Here is a 15952-nt window from a genome sequence, read left to right on the forward strand (position 1 = left end):
ATTTGCATATAGCCATGTCTTAACTAGGGTGGCAGAGTGGGCTAAAGAACGGTGATGGATTAAACCCAGATCTTTTTACTGGGTGTGAGTGTTTGATTGATTCAAATGCTCCGTCCATCACCACCCACTTTTGTACCGCTTTAAGTGTGGCAGGGTATACTCAGACGTGAGTCCCTTGCTCACTTTGCCACTGGATTCAAGCAAGCCGGGCTGAAGGCGGCTGGAATGCCAGAAACCGGTCCTCGGAAGCTTGTTTCCGGTCCAGGGAAGACATGTCTTGGCAGTTCCGGCTGTACTGTTCCCATGAGGCACAGGGTCAGACTGATTTGCATATAGCCATGTCTGAACTGGGGTGGCAGAGTGGGCTAAAGAACGGTGATGGATTAAACCCAGATCTTTTGACTGGGTGTGAGTGTTTGATTGATTCAAATGCTCCGTCCATCACCACCCCCTTTTGTACCGCTTTTGGGTGCCATAAGTGTGGCAGGGTATACTCAGACGTGAGTCCCTTGCTCACTTTGCCACTGGATTCAAGCAAGCCGGGCTGAAGACGGCTGGAATGCCAGAAACCGGTCCTCGGAAGCTTGTTTCCGGTCCAGGGAAGACATGTCTTGGCAGTTCGGGCTGTACTGTTCCCATGAGGCACAGGGTCAGACTGATTTGCATATAGCCATGTCTGAACTGGGGTGGCAGAGTGGGTTAAAGAACTGTGATGGATTAAACCCAGATCTTTTGACTGGGTGTGAGTGTTTGATTGATTCAAATGCTCCGTCCATCACCACCCCCTTTTGTACCACGAAAATCTGAGGACCTGGGCCTCTGAGGAGAAGGTTCTGGAGGGGTGCTTGCGCCTGATTGGCTGTAGTTTGGACCAACATAATGACAAAGATATGTTACAAATGTTTTTTCTCTTTTGCCATGTATTCCTATGAGAATTATGACCTGCTATTTGCAACTATTTCTGGGCGTATTTTTATGTGTTATGTTTTTACATACATATTTTATTGCGATTTTATTGCTGTTTTATTTACCGTGGGGCTCCCACTTCGACGACGGGGAATATTCAAGCATGTGAATCTATGAAAGACACCAATACTGGAGAACCACCTGTTTACAGGTAAGTAACAATTGTTCATATTCCCTCTTGGCAACTTTAGAAACTGCGGTTATGTACTGTAATGAGAATTGCCGTGCCAGAGAAGTGGCCCAAATAATAATTTATAAAGCTCTGGTATATGCCTTCATTATTGTATGAAGGGAGGACGTCACAACTTAACCTAGATTTGTTCGTATCTATTGATTTATACTGTGTGAGTGACCTACCCCCTCTGACATAAGTGATATGTCTATCTATTCAGATGTTTAGACGATTGCTAATTGTTCACTCGCCCTACTGGTAATAGATGGGTTATTATCTTATTTATTTGGTTTAGTTTTCCGTCACACATTTGGTCATTACAACGATCACACCTCCCCAATAGCGAGACACCAGGTGTCTCCGCAATAGTCCACGCTAAATGTAGCCCTATAATCCCTGGGCCTCATATGAGGCGCAGATTTTGCTTTCATCGACATCATGACGCCAACTAAGATATGTGCCTGGAACATAAGGGGAATACATACTCCCTCTTGTAATCTTGGATTTATTCATATCTTAATTGACATGTCCAATTAGCCCTTTTGCAAGAGACTCATTTAACTGGGCCGAAGTCGAAAAATTTGCAAAGGAGATGGAGGGGACAACTGCTAGCCGCGGGATATTTCATGTATGCCGGAGGTACATTAGTTTAGATTAGACCTGGCATGCCATTTACAATAGAAGAATCACTTATAGACACGGACGAATGATACGTCATAGTAAAGGGCAGGTTGAATGGCAGGCCAATCGTTATAGCATCAAAAAACTCACCCAACACTGAACAATCCCCATTCCTGGATTCCTTATTGAGTAAATTTTCGGGCTGCCATGACATCCCGATGCGCCTAGAGGGGGACTACAATTGTTTATTAGTCATATCTCACGATTGCTCCTTTCCCCCATTGCCCGTAGCTCCCACGGTTGTGGCCATGAGAGCACTGAAAAGTTGAATCACGCAATGGCATTTGGTAAATGCATGGCGACACAGGAACCCCACAGACAGGGTATACTCCTATTACTCAGGAGCACAGACTTACACGTCCGACTTGTCTGAATGTTAGTCACAGATGACCTACTGCCAAACATAGCAGATCCGCAGTATCTCAGGATAACTCATTCCGATCACAATCCACACATGATGCGAATTGAGTAGGATGCTTGCACAGATGGGGCATGCAACCAAAACTGTTGGAGGACGTCCCATTTAGAGACTCGTTAGAGGAAGCGGCGACACATTACTTCGAAGAAAACACAGGCACTGCATCATCAACATTAATAGAATGGGACGCTTTTAAAACAGTCACGCGGGGACACTGCTTTGGTACACAGGCTGGAATGCGTAGGCGAGTATTACCAAGCTAGAAACTAGATTAGCCAACATCGAAGTGCTCACGGCTAGTGATCTCAGCTCTGGAAAGAGGCTGAGTGAGAGTAAGGCAGAACATTCCTGTTTATTGGAGAGGCTCTGCTGCCTAAATTATGCCGCACACTCAGCGCGTACACATAATACTGGAGAGAAAGCTGGCAGACTCCTCGCATGGCTCATCAGGCAGGACGACACTAGATCCCCCATCACATCTATCTGCACACTGCAAGGCATCACACTGTATTCACAGCAGGATATCCTTAGGCAATTTACTAGACATTACACCGCGTTGTATGAGTCTACAGTGACAACAGAGGCAACACATCGTACATGCTCTCGGTCACACAGAGAGAAGCATTGTTGGTCTCCCTTCCCAAACCAGGTAAAGATCCGGAGTTGATAGGATCATACAGACCACTGGCACTACTTAATACTGACTACAAGATTTGGCATCTATTATTGCCGCAAGATTGACGCCACTGGTGAAAGATCTAGTTCATCCTGACTGTTAGACCTGGCACCATTGGCGTGGGTCTCCCTTCCATTTTTTGCTGTTGCCTCGTGTATTTTTGCTGGTGTTAGATGCTTTGGGCATTGTGCCACTGCTATCCAGTGCCACAGTTCAAGTGTTCCCTATTGTAAATGGATGTATTAATCAGTGGTTCCATGTTTAGCTATTTAGTTTACCCAATATGTAACAACAAGAGAGAGAGGGAGAGAGGCACTCTTAAACCCCTGTAATTCAATAAACAACAACGAAAGAGTGACTAAGGTACAACCTGGGGACACCTGGTTGAGCAAAACAGCGAAACAGCAAAGGGCAAAACACAATGTTTGTAAAAGAACCCTCACTCACCGACATGCTTCATCATAGGGTTCCACCAGGGGGCCGAATGCCTCCCTGGTGTGCTCCTACGCCTGGTTTGTAGCAGAGCAGGATATTCAAAGACGTGTGTGTGTGGCAGTGTGACAAAAAAGTGAATTTAAAAGGTGATTGTTCTGGCCTATATGTGAAGAAAACAAGGACCCCCTGGGTAGTAATCCAAACTTCTGGCCTATCAACTCATTTATTAAAGGCTGACCAATTACCATTAAAAAGAGTAAAATGGATGCGGACTGGTTCTTTTAAGTAGCTAGTAACATCCGATTTAGGTGTAAAAATTGGTCAACCTGTTTCTGCTTGTGTCTGCAATTAGCTAAGCATTCTTCAGGACCTACTGTATGTTCCACAGCGGCATGCGCACCCTAAGGCGCACCAACCTGAGGAACAATTAGTGTAGTACAACTCACGGTTATACCGATGTGGTCTCACGTAGAGTCGTAGACCATTAGAGCCTGCAACGGGGAATTAAAAAGACAGAGGCAAACAAGTATTTAGCCATAAATCAATTATAAAACAAAATGCAGGTTTACTGAAAAATAAACAGGCAATAAATAATGACCCTTGCTATAACTATACAGATAAAGATTAATAGGCAACTGGAATTAGAAAATAGAAGATTAGATATTGAGGAAAAGAAAATGCAGTTTGAGCATGAAAAAGTTTTGAGGGAGTTGGAGTTTAAAACCAAAAGTTTAGAAGTCACTCCCGCTGGTGGCAGCATACCAGCAGTACATACAGAAAGTATAGTGTATATTCCAAAAGATGTGGTGAAGGAGCTTTACAAAAATGATGATATTGGTCAGTGGTTCAGAGCCTATGAGGTAGCCATGTCTTCCCACCGGGTCCCTGAGAGAGATTGGGGAGCGGGGTTGTGGGGAAGGTTCCTTAGTGAGGGGCGGGATACATTGTTAGACCTGTCTTCTGAAGTCCACAATTCATACAGCCACATGAAAGATGCATTGATGTCTAGATATGGTTTGACACCTGAGCTCTATAGGCAGAGGTTTAGGAAATGCAAAAAGTTGGAAACTACCCCCGCCCCCCAGTGACAAAGAAGTGAGAGTGTCGAACCATGACATCTGAGACATCAAAATATAGTCCTTTCTCCTTGACTAAACCTTCCTGGTGTAGTCTGTAGTGTTGTGGTCCTTGTAATTGAAAATCCTAGCTATGAGCACTCTGGGAGGGGCTTGTGGCAGCAGTCTCACCACTAGCACCCTATGTCCTCTCTCAACAGCGAACATTATTGACTGTTGCTGCAGCTTAAACTTGTGTAGAATACAATGCACTAATAAGCCCTCTGACGCGTTGTGCTCCACTCCTGCCGGATAGCCCAAGAAGCGCAAATTATTACAATGCAAGTGCCTCTCTGTGTCCTCCACCCTGTCCTCCAGCATCTTTGTTACTGCCATCATCTTGGACATCTGATCTTTGAGGGTTTTTACTTCTGATTTTAGTGTTCCTATTTATTGCTCTGCTGATTTTAACTTGTGGACCTCCTTATAGAAGTCTACATAAAGCAGATTGACCTTGATGGGGACTGAGGCATTCCCTCCAACTCCTTCTGGGAACTCTGAATGACTTACATCAGTGTGGCCATTGCGGGCTTCCGCGGAGGGTCCCCTGAGCCCTCAGTCATTTTAGTACCCTCCTGGCACTAGTTGCATTGGACAGTACCATGAGTGTAACCCTGTTACTTTTAGTTGCTCTGACTGCCTTATCTTTCCCCATGGTTTTTGTACCCTGTGAAAGTAACCTGTCCAGCAGTTCCATGCTCAGACGTGAGTCCCAGGCTTTCCACATCACTGGAGTAAAGCTATCCAGGCTGAAGAAGGCTGATAGCCAGAAACCGGTCCTTGTTTGCTTGATTCCGGTCTAGGAAAGACATGGCTTTTTAGTTCGGGCTGGACTGTTCCCATGAGGCACAGGGTCCAGGCTGATTTGCATATAGCCATTGTCTGACCTAGGGTGGTGTGGAGTGCAAACAAACGATGGATTTAGGCCCAGATCTTTGTACTGGGGTGAATGTAAGTCGTTCTGCATTCTGTCCATCAACTGTGTTTTTTGCAATTTTCACCCCGAGTGGGCTGGGTATGCGCAGACGTGAGTCCCAGGCTCTCCACATCACTGGAGTCAAGCTATCCAGGCTGAAGAAGGCTGATAGCCAGAAACCGGTCCTTGGATGCTTGATTCCGGTCTAGGAAAGACATGGCTTGGTAGTTGGGGCTGGACTGTTCCCATGAGGCACAGGGTCAAGGCTGATTTGCATATAGCCATTGTCTGACCTAGAGTGGTGTGGAGTGCAAAAAAAACGATGGATTTAGGCCCAGATCTTTGTACTGTGGTGAATGTAAGACATTGTTCTGCATTCTGTCCATCAACTGTGTTTTTTGCAATTTTCACCCCGAGTGGGCTGGGTATGCTCAGACGTGAGTCCCAGGCTCTCCACATCACTGGAGTCAAGCTATCCAGACTGAAGAAGGCTGATAGCCAGAAACCGATCCTTGGATGCTTGATTCCGGTCTAGGAAAGACATGGCTTGGTAGTTGGGGCTGGACTGTTCCCATGAGGCACAGGGTCAAGGCTGATTTGCATATAGCCATTGTCTGACCTAGGGTGGTGTGGAGTGCAAAAAAACGATGGATTTAGGCCCAGATCTTTGTACTGTGGTGAATGTAAGACATTGTTCTGCATTCTGTCCATCAACTGTGTTTTCTGCCATTTTCACCCGGAGACCTGGCAGCACTTCTCAGAGGCCCTCTATGTCTAGGGCTGCAATGCTGTGATGAAGTCACTCACATGCCAGTTGAAGGCAGTTCGATGCTCCCCATCAATGAAGCACCCCCCCCCCGTCAAACCCATCAATGTGATACGCTTATGGGCTAGTCCCAGTCGGGCTCGCCAATAAATGCTACAATGGTGGGCTTAGTTGCAGTGACCATCCCACTGGCCAATTTCTCTGTGCATACTTCAGCCCCTTGCCATGTGGCTCCCAATAGCTGGTCCACCAGTCACCTGCTGAGCCTTTCAACCCGTGGAATGCCAGGACTCATTTCCCCAGCCGGTGATCTCTTGATGAGGGAGCCCAATCCAACAGGGCCCCTGCTGACAAAGGCGTCCAGCGAATGAGCCCGCCCGAACAGCAGTTGCATGCTCAGGATGCAGCTGCTGCACCCTCTGTAACCTTGCGCTTCAGGTCACGGTTTTAGTTGCCTTATTGTTCCCTGGCTATCCGACTAGATTGCTGCTCCCACCTCTTTTTTATTTGTCTGGACAGGTCTACACTCTGTGGTAAGTGGCATTTAATTATTTCACTGGCAGGATTCCATAGGATTGTTATTTAGGGTGACGGAGCACACTAGTTTTGTGTACGTTTGGACAACTTGCTTGGCCACACCTGCCCTATATTTGTTGTGCCCTTTTCTGTGGTTCTTGCACATTAGATCACATGTGGGACAATAACTAGTGATATTCACCCACTCAGAAATGAGTAATGCTGCAGTAGTGAAATGGCAATGAGATTGTGATAAGGTTTTTGAAAAATTTTTATCTAACTGCTGTCTTCCTTTGTTGCTTTAATTTTCCATGTATTACCAAATTTGATTCTTCCAAAGGAATGTTTCAGACTGAAAGCATATAGGTAGTCATTCGGTGCAGATGCTTTCGCTTAGAACTAAACCACCCCCTTTTCTGAATCGTTTTTGGCCACTATAGGTGTGGCAGGGTATACTCAGACATGAGTCCCTTTCTCACTGCACCATCAGGATTCAAGCAAGCCGGGCCGAAGACGGCTGAAATGCCAGAAACCGGTCCCCGGTAGCTTGTCTCCTTTCTGGTGAAGAATTGGCTTGGTAGTTTAGTCTGCCCTGTTCCCATGATGCACTGGGCCAGTGACAGACTGATTTGCATATAGCCAGGTTCTGAACTGGGATGGTGCAGTGAGATAAATAACGGTGATGGATCAAGCCCTGATCTTTGGACTGGGTAAGAGTGGTCTGCTTAATTCAGACACTCTGTTCATCACCACCCCCTTTTCTGAATCGTAGAACTAAACCCAAGCAACAGCCTAGATCCGAAAATGTTTCCTGAGCGGTACCCTTTGCGTGGCGGTAGGTGGTGGTGTTTGGTTCTGCCTGGTGGCGTTGCTGTTGTCCGCACAGGAAGTGACATTCGCAGTGCCATATAGGCGTCCCCCAGGCAAGCTGGTGTCAGTTATTTTCTTTCTGTGCCTGACAGCTCAAATCTGGGAAGAGCTACCCCATAATCATTTTTTGACTAGATTTTTCTCTACGTTTTGTCAACTTCTTTTGAGGTTATCCTCCTTGAGTGGCAGGGATGTCATCAAGAAATGCCTGCTTCAAGAAATGCGGCGCCTGTCACAGAGAGATGTCGGTGACGGATCCACACCTTGTTTGCCTTTCCTGCCCTGCACAGGACACAGACCAAAAGACCTGTCTCAACTACTGCGCCATGCACCCGAAGGACTAGAGAGAGTGATCCCTCAAGCTCCTAGCGACTCGACTTGTGAGGCCTGGACTGTCAAGGTCCTGGTAAAGAGGAAGGTCCCGGGAGCGGGTGAGGAGCATGAGGTCATCACCGCACTCCAAGTCATTGAGCCACTCGGTGTGTCTAAAGTAAAAAAAAGTCGAAGCATGCTTTGGTTTCACGTCGGCCGACGAGACAATGGAGCATCGTCACTTGAGGCCTGGCTCTACGGTTGAGCCATTGCCTGGGTCGACTGTTCCTCCCGAGTTAACAGGAGCCGGTGTGACCCTCGCCCAACCGCGAGAATTTTATGAGGCTATGTAGCTCATATTTGGGCGGCTCGTTCCCATCGACTTGCCTTCGGGTCCCCTGGGTTTGTAAGGGGCCCTTTCAGGGTCCACACCAGGGTCCTTGGCCCCAGCACCAGTCCGGCCCAAGGGTCCACAGGAAGCATCAACCTTCGGACCGGGTAAGGTCGAGATCGTATGACCAGTGTCCACCAGCAGCCCCCTCCCCATACTAATCCCCGACACGTAGCTGGAGGGATGTCATCCGATTCTAACTGTCACCATGCTGTGCCTGCCGGAGCCTGAGGCCCATTCTTACAGACTGGGATTCGTGGAGGAGTGGGATTGGTTTCTAGACCCTGAAGAATACCAGCCTTATGAAGACCCTATGGACTGCTGTGAAGATCTGGACAAATCCAAATGGGGATACATCTCTAGATGCTGGTATGCTTTCTCCCCCTACTGTGGCTATTTAGGTGGGAGTTTTACTTGCAGTGGTGGTGCGGAGGGTTGCTGAGGTCCTGGAAATAGTTTGCCCTCGTGGCAGTCACAACTAATGTCTTGACAGAAGTGCTTCAGCTGGGAGTGTCCCCATAAGACCCACTCCACCCTTTCAATAAGGGAATTACTGACATCCTGCTTGGAACGTCATCTAATCCCAGCAGAGGAGCTACTGGGAACAGGACTATTGCCCCCGCTACCAGCCCCACTTCAGGGGACCCAAACTTCCTTAACCAACACCTCAACCAGGAGAGCTTGGTCGTATAAGTCTCCACCTCTCAAATCCTGGTGCATTCCCTACGGTCCTGCCGGCTGAATCCAAAAGATGGCCAATTTCGGCAAGAAGGTGTTTTTTCTCGCAAGCTTAGCATTGTTGTCGGTGAGCACTGCATGTCTTGTTGACCGCTTATCCCACAGTCGCACTGGTGCTGTCAACAGTTCTGTAGAAACATGGCCAATGCTCTCCCAGGCTGTTGCTGACAGTAGAGTCGCAAGTCCTTGGGCCTTTCCATGGCCCCTCGTCACCTTCAATCCACCTTTTCGCAGCCACTGAAGGGGCGTACAGCCACATCCTTACCCATCTAGTCACCACAGCTCACAAGCTTACTAGCTTCTGCGTGGCTGGGGGCACAGCTCCTACCCACCCCATGGGTAGGGTAGCCAGCAGTCGGGTGAGTACACCAACCCCCATTCAGCTGCAGCCTCCAAACCCTCTTAGCCTTCCTGCTTACCATCATGGGCATGCAGTGGGCATCAGGATTCGCCATCACCTCCACAATTGGTAGGCCATAAGATCAGACAGGTGGGTTTTGCAGATTGTCTGCACACTCCCCTTCGAGACTACCCCTCCCTCCATGCCACCTACTTGCAACAGGCTGATGGAGGACCAAGCAGTGACTGTTCTTTTAGTCAAAGGCCATTGCCCTATCCTAGACTTGCGATCTCTCAACTTCTTTCTCAAGAAGGAGACGCTCAAAATGTTCACTCTGCCTCAGGTCCTGTCTGAAGGATTAATATTTCCACATTCCTGTCCTGACTGCCCACAAGTGTAACCCTGCAGTTCACGGTTGGCCACAAGCACTATCGGTTGCAGTGCTCCCTTTTGGCCTCACCAGCACCCGTCGGGTGTTCACGAAGGTGATGGCAGTGGTTGCAGCTCATCTGCAGAGATCATGGGTCTCAGTCTTAACCTGTTATGATGATTGGCTGTTAAATGTGAGCTCGCCCCAGGGTGTCGCCTCCCACCTCCAGACTACAGTGGACCTCCTGCATTTGCTGGGGTTCACACTTCCTTTCTTCTGAGCTGTTCTGGACACAGCGCTGTTTCAGACTAGGATATTCAGGCTGTGAAACAGTTGTTTTTGCCTCTGTCCTGGAATTTGTTGAGACTGTCCCTGAAGCTGCTGGGCCTCATGCATCCTGTTGGCATATGTTGGCTCTGCAGTGGGGCTTAAAGTTGCACTGGGCGCAGCACCAGGGAAATCTCTCCAACATAGTCCGAATCTCAGAGAGATCTGCAAAAGATTAGCAGTAGTGGTTAACGGACCAATATTGGGTCAGCGTCAGACCTCGTTCCCTTCCCTAACCAGATCTCACAGAAGTGATAAACGCATCACTCCTGGGTTGGGGTGGCCATCTGGGAGAAGTGGAGGTCAGAGGACTGTGGTCTCTGGCGGAATCCATACTCCACATCAACCTGTTAGAGCGCCAAGCAATCCTACTGGCATTGAAAGCCTTTCTACCTTCCATCCAGGGATGGCCAGTGCAGGTGTTCACGGACAACCACTGGCATATGGTACTGCAACAAACAGGGCGGTGTGGGGTCATGGACCCTCTGTCAAGAGGCCCTGCAACTCTGGACATGGCTAGAACAGCAGGGCATATCCCTAGTGGTTCAACATCTGACAGGTTCTCTGAGGAATTTCAAGCGCTATGCGGCCTACAGGTAAACGTGGCAAATCTGAAAGCTTTATTTTGGAGGAAGGGAACACCTTAGTGGACTCCTTACCCAGGACAACACAATTTTCTTGTACCAGAAACTCTATTTAATACTTCGGCATCCTTCTGACAGCAAGCCTCTCCTCCTGCAGCAAGACAAATTTTGAACTCCTCCTGCGTGAGGCTAAGACCTCAGACCTCCCTGGTAGCCTGATAAAATCTCTCTCTCTCACTGTCATGAGTGGGGCATTTTGCGGTACTGAAAGACTTTACTGCCGCGTATCTGGGACTTATTCCAAGCAGTTCTTCTTCATAATGAACAGGGAGAAAACTGCTTATCCCTAAGCAGCCTGTATGAAGTATATCTGGGAAGGAAAACGCTCAAAACTGGCCTTCAAAACTTGCACAAATGATCCTGTGGAGAGGCGGTGAGGCACGGGTGTTGCTAGTCCCTTATTTACTACATCACTATCGCGCATCTCAATTGTGCTATATGGTTGAATGGCGCAGAGGGGAATCAGATAAACAGTGGTGCTTCATGGATCAGAACCTTGTAGCCAGACTTCAGAGTGAGGTACCATGGGTTCCTAAGACCACAAGAGGCTAACTTATGTATGTCTCTCTGTCACTAGAGCGACTCTAGCAGTTTGGGACTCCATAGCCACCAAACTGGACCTCACCTCATTTCCCTCCAACTTTCCTCCAAAAATAAAGACTTCACAGAGTTCACGCTGGGGCTAGCGACATGGGACTTTCAGATCTAGAGGGAGTGAGGTTGCTTTTGCTTTCAGGACTTCTAATCCAAGAGCTAATTGAAAAGTAGATCAAACACGCAAGAGGGCACTGCTTCTTTCTGCCGCTCAAGTGGCTTTTCTACTCGAGCGGCAGCTTCCTCAACGTGAACGAATGGTTTCTTAATGCAAGCAGGCGAGGCCATCCGCTACTGTCCACGTTGAGAAATCGCGCTGGAAAGTGATTTATTGTTGGATTTTTCTCGCTTGCGCTCCATCAACTTAACGTTGGTAGAACGCAGCGAGCGGAGTTCACTGCCCAGGCCGAGTTAAAGCACACATTTGAGAGCGGCTATGCTTTTTGAGGAATTCCTCAGTCTTCTCCTTGAAAGAATAGGTCTATAGCATCTGCAGGCATACTTAACACCCGGCATTGGCGGCTAAAACATATTTCCAACTACCTTACATTCAATGCCAGTGGCTAAAGGTATTCCTTCGCACTAGCAATTTTGCTTGCTATGCCTGAGGCAGGTAGATCCTCTATAAAATGCTGTTCCTTTGGTACCTTAATCCGCACCGCCTACACATCATCAATCCTACTTCCCCCGAGACGTGCTGGCATGGATGAAGGAGGCATAGGCTCCCTCAAGCATATTCTGTGATCCTGCCCCCGACTTGGTAAACGTTTGGGATGCTATCTTTATTTCAGTCTCTCAGATCTAGGGCCAGGACCTAGAGAAGCTCCCTGATGACACCCTCCTTGGCAGACCCTCGGAGTCATTCTACCCAGTCCGTTCCAATGCAGACAAAAGAAAATCCCATCTCCTCCTTGCTGCTAAACACACCATTTTTTCTCCCTGGGAGAAATCAACAATCTCTTCCTATGAACTTTGGATCCACAAGCTCGGGCACCTGTTGGCACGTGAGAAAACAGCATGTGACTTAATGGACAAACCTCATACCTTTTACAAACTGTGGGTTCCTGTTCTTTCATATTCAATAGCGATATTCGGGGTAAGATGTCCCCACAAACAATGAGAGCTTTGGGAATTCTTGATCCTGCACTGCTGCCTCGGAAGCTCTACATATGCAATGTATTCTTTACTGTGTAACTGGTCTGGTGTGGGGGTGGGATTTCGGTCGGGAGGAACAGGGAGATTTTTATTTGGGGTTATTTTTTATTGAAGGCTTTATTGTCTGATTGCGTTTTATTTGTAAATAATCGTCAATATACATTGAAAAGTAAATCTGCAGACTGAATGTGTTCACATTTTTTTATTATTCTGGAAGGGACGCACCTTTCATGTTTGCACCTTTACCAATTTGGTGATTACTGTTTCTTTTTTGGGGGGGGGGGGGGGGGGGGTGGTTTAGTAGCCTGTGGTCATCGGCGTTAGAGTTTTCGACTAACCTTGAGTGGAGTGACTCCTTTTAGATTTTGATGAGGGTTTTACTAGGTTATGTAGATTCTTACAGACTGGTACCCATTGAGTTGGAATGCAGTTCATGCTCCCTTAGATTTATAATTAACATGTTCTCTTTTTGCTTTTATGAAACATTACCTTTTATTCTAGTTTTACATGTCTCTAATGGCTGTTCAATAGGCTGCCATGCATGAATACCAGTTGCGAGTGCAACCTGATTACCAAATGATTTAATTTGATGACTGATTGAACTTTTCAGTAATCCGTTCCTAAACATTGTTAAATGCAACACCCACTGTCTGGCCTAATACAACTAGAGGAAAATCTTATTCACTAAATTTGAATGAACATCAACCCCTCTGACTCTAAAGTGCATCTTGGGTATTGGGCTTGGATTTGTGGAAGTAACAGAAAAGAGTTCAAGGTATATATCTGTGACAAAGTATGAAGTCACAATATATTTTTTCTTTATTCCAGGAAAGTGGATGGAAGGAAGCGGTTAATGAGACAGGGTTCCAAATTAAGGTACAGCATTTTGTTTGTAAAAAGGACATCTACTAAATTCTTTGTTAATAGTCCTCTTTTCCTTTGCATTGTGTTCCAATTTCTTGCTGATGTATGTCTTTCACATGTATGCTTCTAACCCATTTTGTGAAACATAAACTTTACTAAGTCCACGGCCATAACCTGAAAGCCCTGGTTCCGTATTGTAGTATAGAGCTAAGCCTTAGAAGAACATGGCTAAGTAATTCTGGCACATTGGGCTAAAATGAAAATATTGTGGGGCATTGACATTTCCTAAACAAAGAATGAAAGTCCATAGACCGAGGAGATCATGTTTTCTGGACTGGAGATTATATTGAGGTCATAGAAGAGGATCAAGTACAGCAGTTCAGTGATTCAAACGTTGAGGAAGCTTCAGCTCAACAAATACTATTAGAAGAGTCACTCCCAGAAAAAACATTTAAAGATCCTGATCCTCTTGTTTCTTAAATGGAGTGATTTTAATAGCTGAAAAAGCTGGTGTAGAAGTCCATAGTCAAATCTTTGATAAAGATATCAAAAGTTGTCAAAAGTGGTGATAAGTCATGCAATGCATCAAAATCATCAATTGTTGAGAGCGGTGATCAGCCACATTCTTTTGTGTTGAAGAAAAAAGACAGTTTTAAATAAATGTAAACGCATTGATTCTTCTTCAAAGTATTATGGAGGAATAGGATTGTCATTAAGTGGCTGAAGAGTTGTCGAGTCTGAAACATAAATGTAAGTCTTTGAAGCCTGTCAAATCTGAGAACGCAGTCGAGGTAGAGAGAACAAAGAATACACTTGTCTGAAATAGGCTCCTTAAAGAAGAAAAATATATCCCTGATGGCAGATTTGACATTTTATAAAATACTCAAAGCTATGAGACAAAGAAACCTAGAGAGGACATATATTTAAGTAGTGGGGGAAGAGTAGGTAACACATAACTATGCCTCAGAAAGGACATGAGACAGTGGATGAGGGAACTTTGTCGAAGTTTTCAGGCACATTCACATCAAAGGGGAGACAAGTGCTAAAAAGGAACGAGTAAGGTTGATTTTGTAGGAACCTAGTGTCACAAATTAACGTGGGAATATGCTTCTGGGTAACAAAAGGTTCTCACCCACAGTTTGTGGCATGCTTCATCATTGGGCTTCGCAGACCCAGGCCATTGGTGCTTTTGCTTCTGAGCCTGGGCGCTTTTTAGGTTAAAAAAGTCTAGGACTACTGACTTAATATATTTATTCTAGGATGTCCTGTCTGGATTTAAAAGGAGGATCGCCTTGTGTCATTTAGCGATGGAAGTGGGTTATTACCTGGCCGTCAACATGTTTTGGCTATCATTTTACCTACCCAGCGGGACCGCAGCCTTCGTCAAGATATTTGTATTATGAGTCTCCAGCTATCCAAGTATTCAATGCTGTGGGGTTACTCCCATTTATTAAAATCTGTGGAGATAATGATGACGTGATTGTACCACATACACCGAACACAAGACAGATTAGCTAAGTATAAAGTTTAGTCAAGGTTGGTGCTTCACTATTGGCTGGTATCCTAGAGTTGGGCTGATTTCTCTCAACCGTGGGATGGAGGGAAACGCTGTCTGTAGTCACACTTTCATCAAGGGTCCGGACATTGCCTCTCGCCAAAGCCATCTCATCTCGATCAGATAATCCTTGGCGACACTGGACATTTTTCATGCGTCAGACCCGCTCAATGCCGAAGAAGAGGAGTTTGGTGAGTCACATGACGTTCTGCCCAGCCAATCTAGCTCTGAGATCATCCGATCCAGCTCATTTGAGCCTAAGGACTTAGAAGTGCAAGAGGAAGAAGAGGCATCTGAGGAAGTTCCGGCTACCCTAGATGTCATCCGAAGACCACACCGAGATGTGTGAATATGGTCAACCAAACAACCAAATCTCTTTGGTTGTTTGGTTGACCAAACAACCAAATCTCTTCTAAGACACATAGGCTGCTGTAAGTTGTAGCTGGGCACTACCCCTAATGGGGTTGGACGTCCTATATCATGTGCCGCTCTCAGGTACCGCAGGCCAGACAGCAATGGTTCTAGCCCCTGATAAAGATGTCAATCGCACCATATGAGAAGCTCCCCAAACAGGCCAGATCTTCTTACACAAAATAAAGACTGGGTCAGACATCCAGACCCCAGGCAGCTCAACCAAGCAATCTGGCTTCTGAGGTCCTAGAGTTTGGCTACCTTACCTTACCTCAAGAGTACATGGACATACTGAAGAAAGCCTGTAGACCTACCATTCGCACCTGCTATGCTGCTAAATAGAAACGGTTTGCCACTACTGTACCCAGAATCACATAAACCCTCAAACACCAACAGCACAAAACATAATTTATTACCTCCTACATCTGCAAAAGTCAGGATTAGCCTACACCTTGATTTAGCTGCCCCTAGCTGCTATCCCCACATACATGCAGAACAGAGAACACTCCTCATTCTGCCTATTAAAGTCTATATGTATTGCCTTAAGTGTGTAATCAACCCAGTGTGCCAGCTGCCGCAGTCTGGAACCTGAATATTGTCCTCACCTGACTCATGGGACTTCCCTTCAAACTACTGCATTCTTGCAATGTTTAGTTTCTCTCCTAGACTTTTCCCTTCCTGGTTGCCAACACATCATTCGGGCACGTAAGTGAGCTATTG

The 15952-nt window shown here is 46.5% G+C and overlaps 1 protein-coding gene across 3 annotated transcripts in view; it reads left to right on the top strand.

Annotated features, from left to right (window-relative positions):
* SNX4 (sorting nexin 4) overlaps window positions 1–15952 on the top strand; it is a 499472-nt gene that overhangs the window by 222783 nt on the left and 260737 nt on the right. For all 3 annotated transcript variants that reach the window (XR_015308499.1, XM_086957435.1, XM_086957434.1), the window contains one exon: window positions 13231–13278. Coding sequence is in view for 2 of the 3 variants with exons in the window: in XM_086957435.1 (XP_086813561.1) it covers window positions 13231–13278 (48 nt within the window). In the remaining variant the exon portion in view is untranslated. The remainder of the gene's footprint in view (window positions 1–13230; window positions 13279–15952) is intronic.

The sequence above is a fragment of the Lissotriton vulgaris genome, chromosome 2_1 (assembly GCF_964263255.1).
Source record: "Lissotriton vulgaris chromosome 2_1, aLisVul1.2, whole genome shotgun sequence".
NCBI lineage: Eukaryota > Metazoa > Chordata > Amphibia > Caudata > Salamandridae > Lissotriton > Lissotriton vulgaris.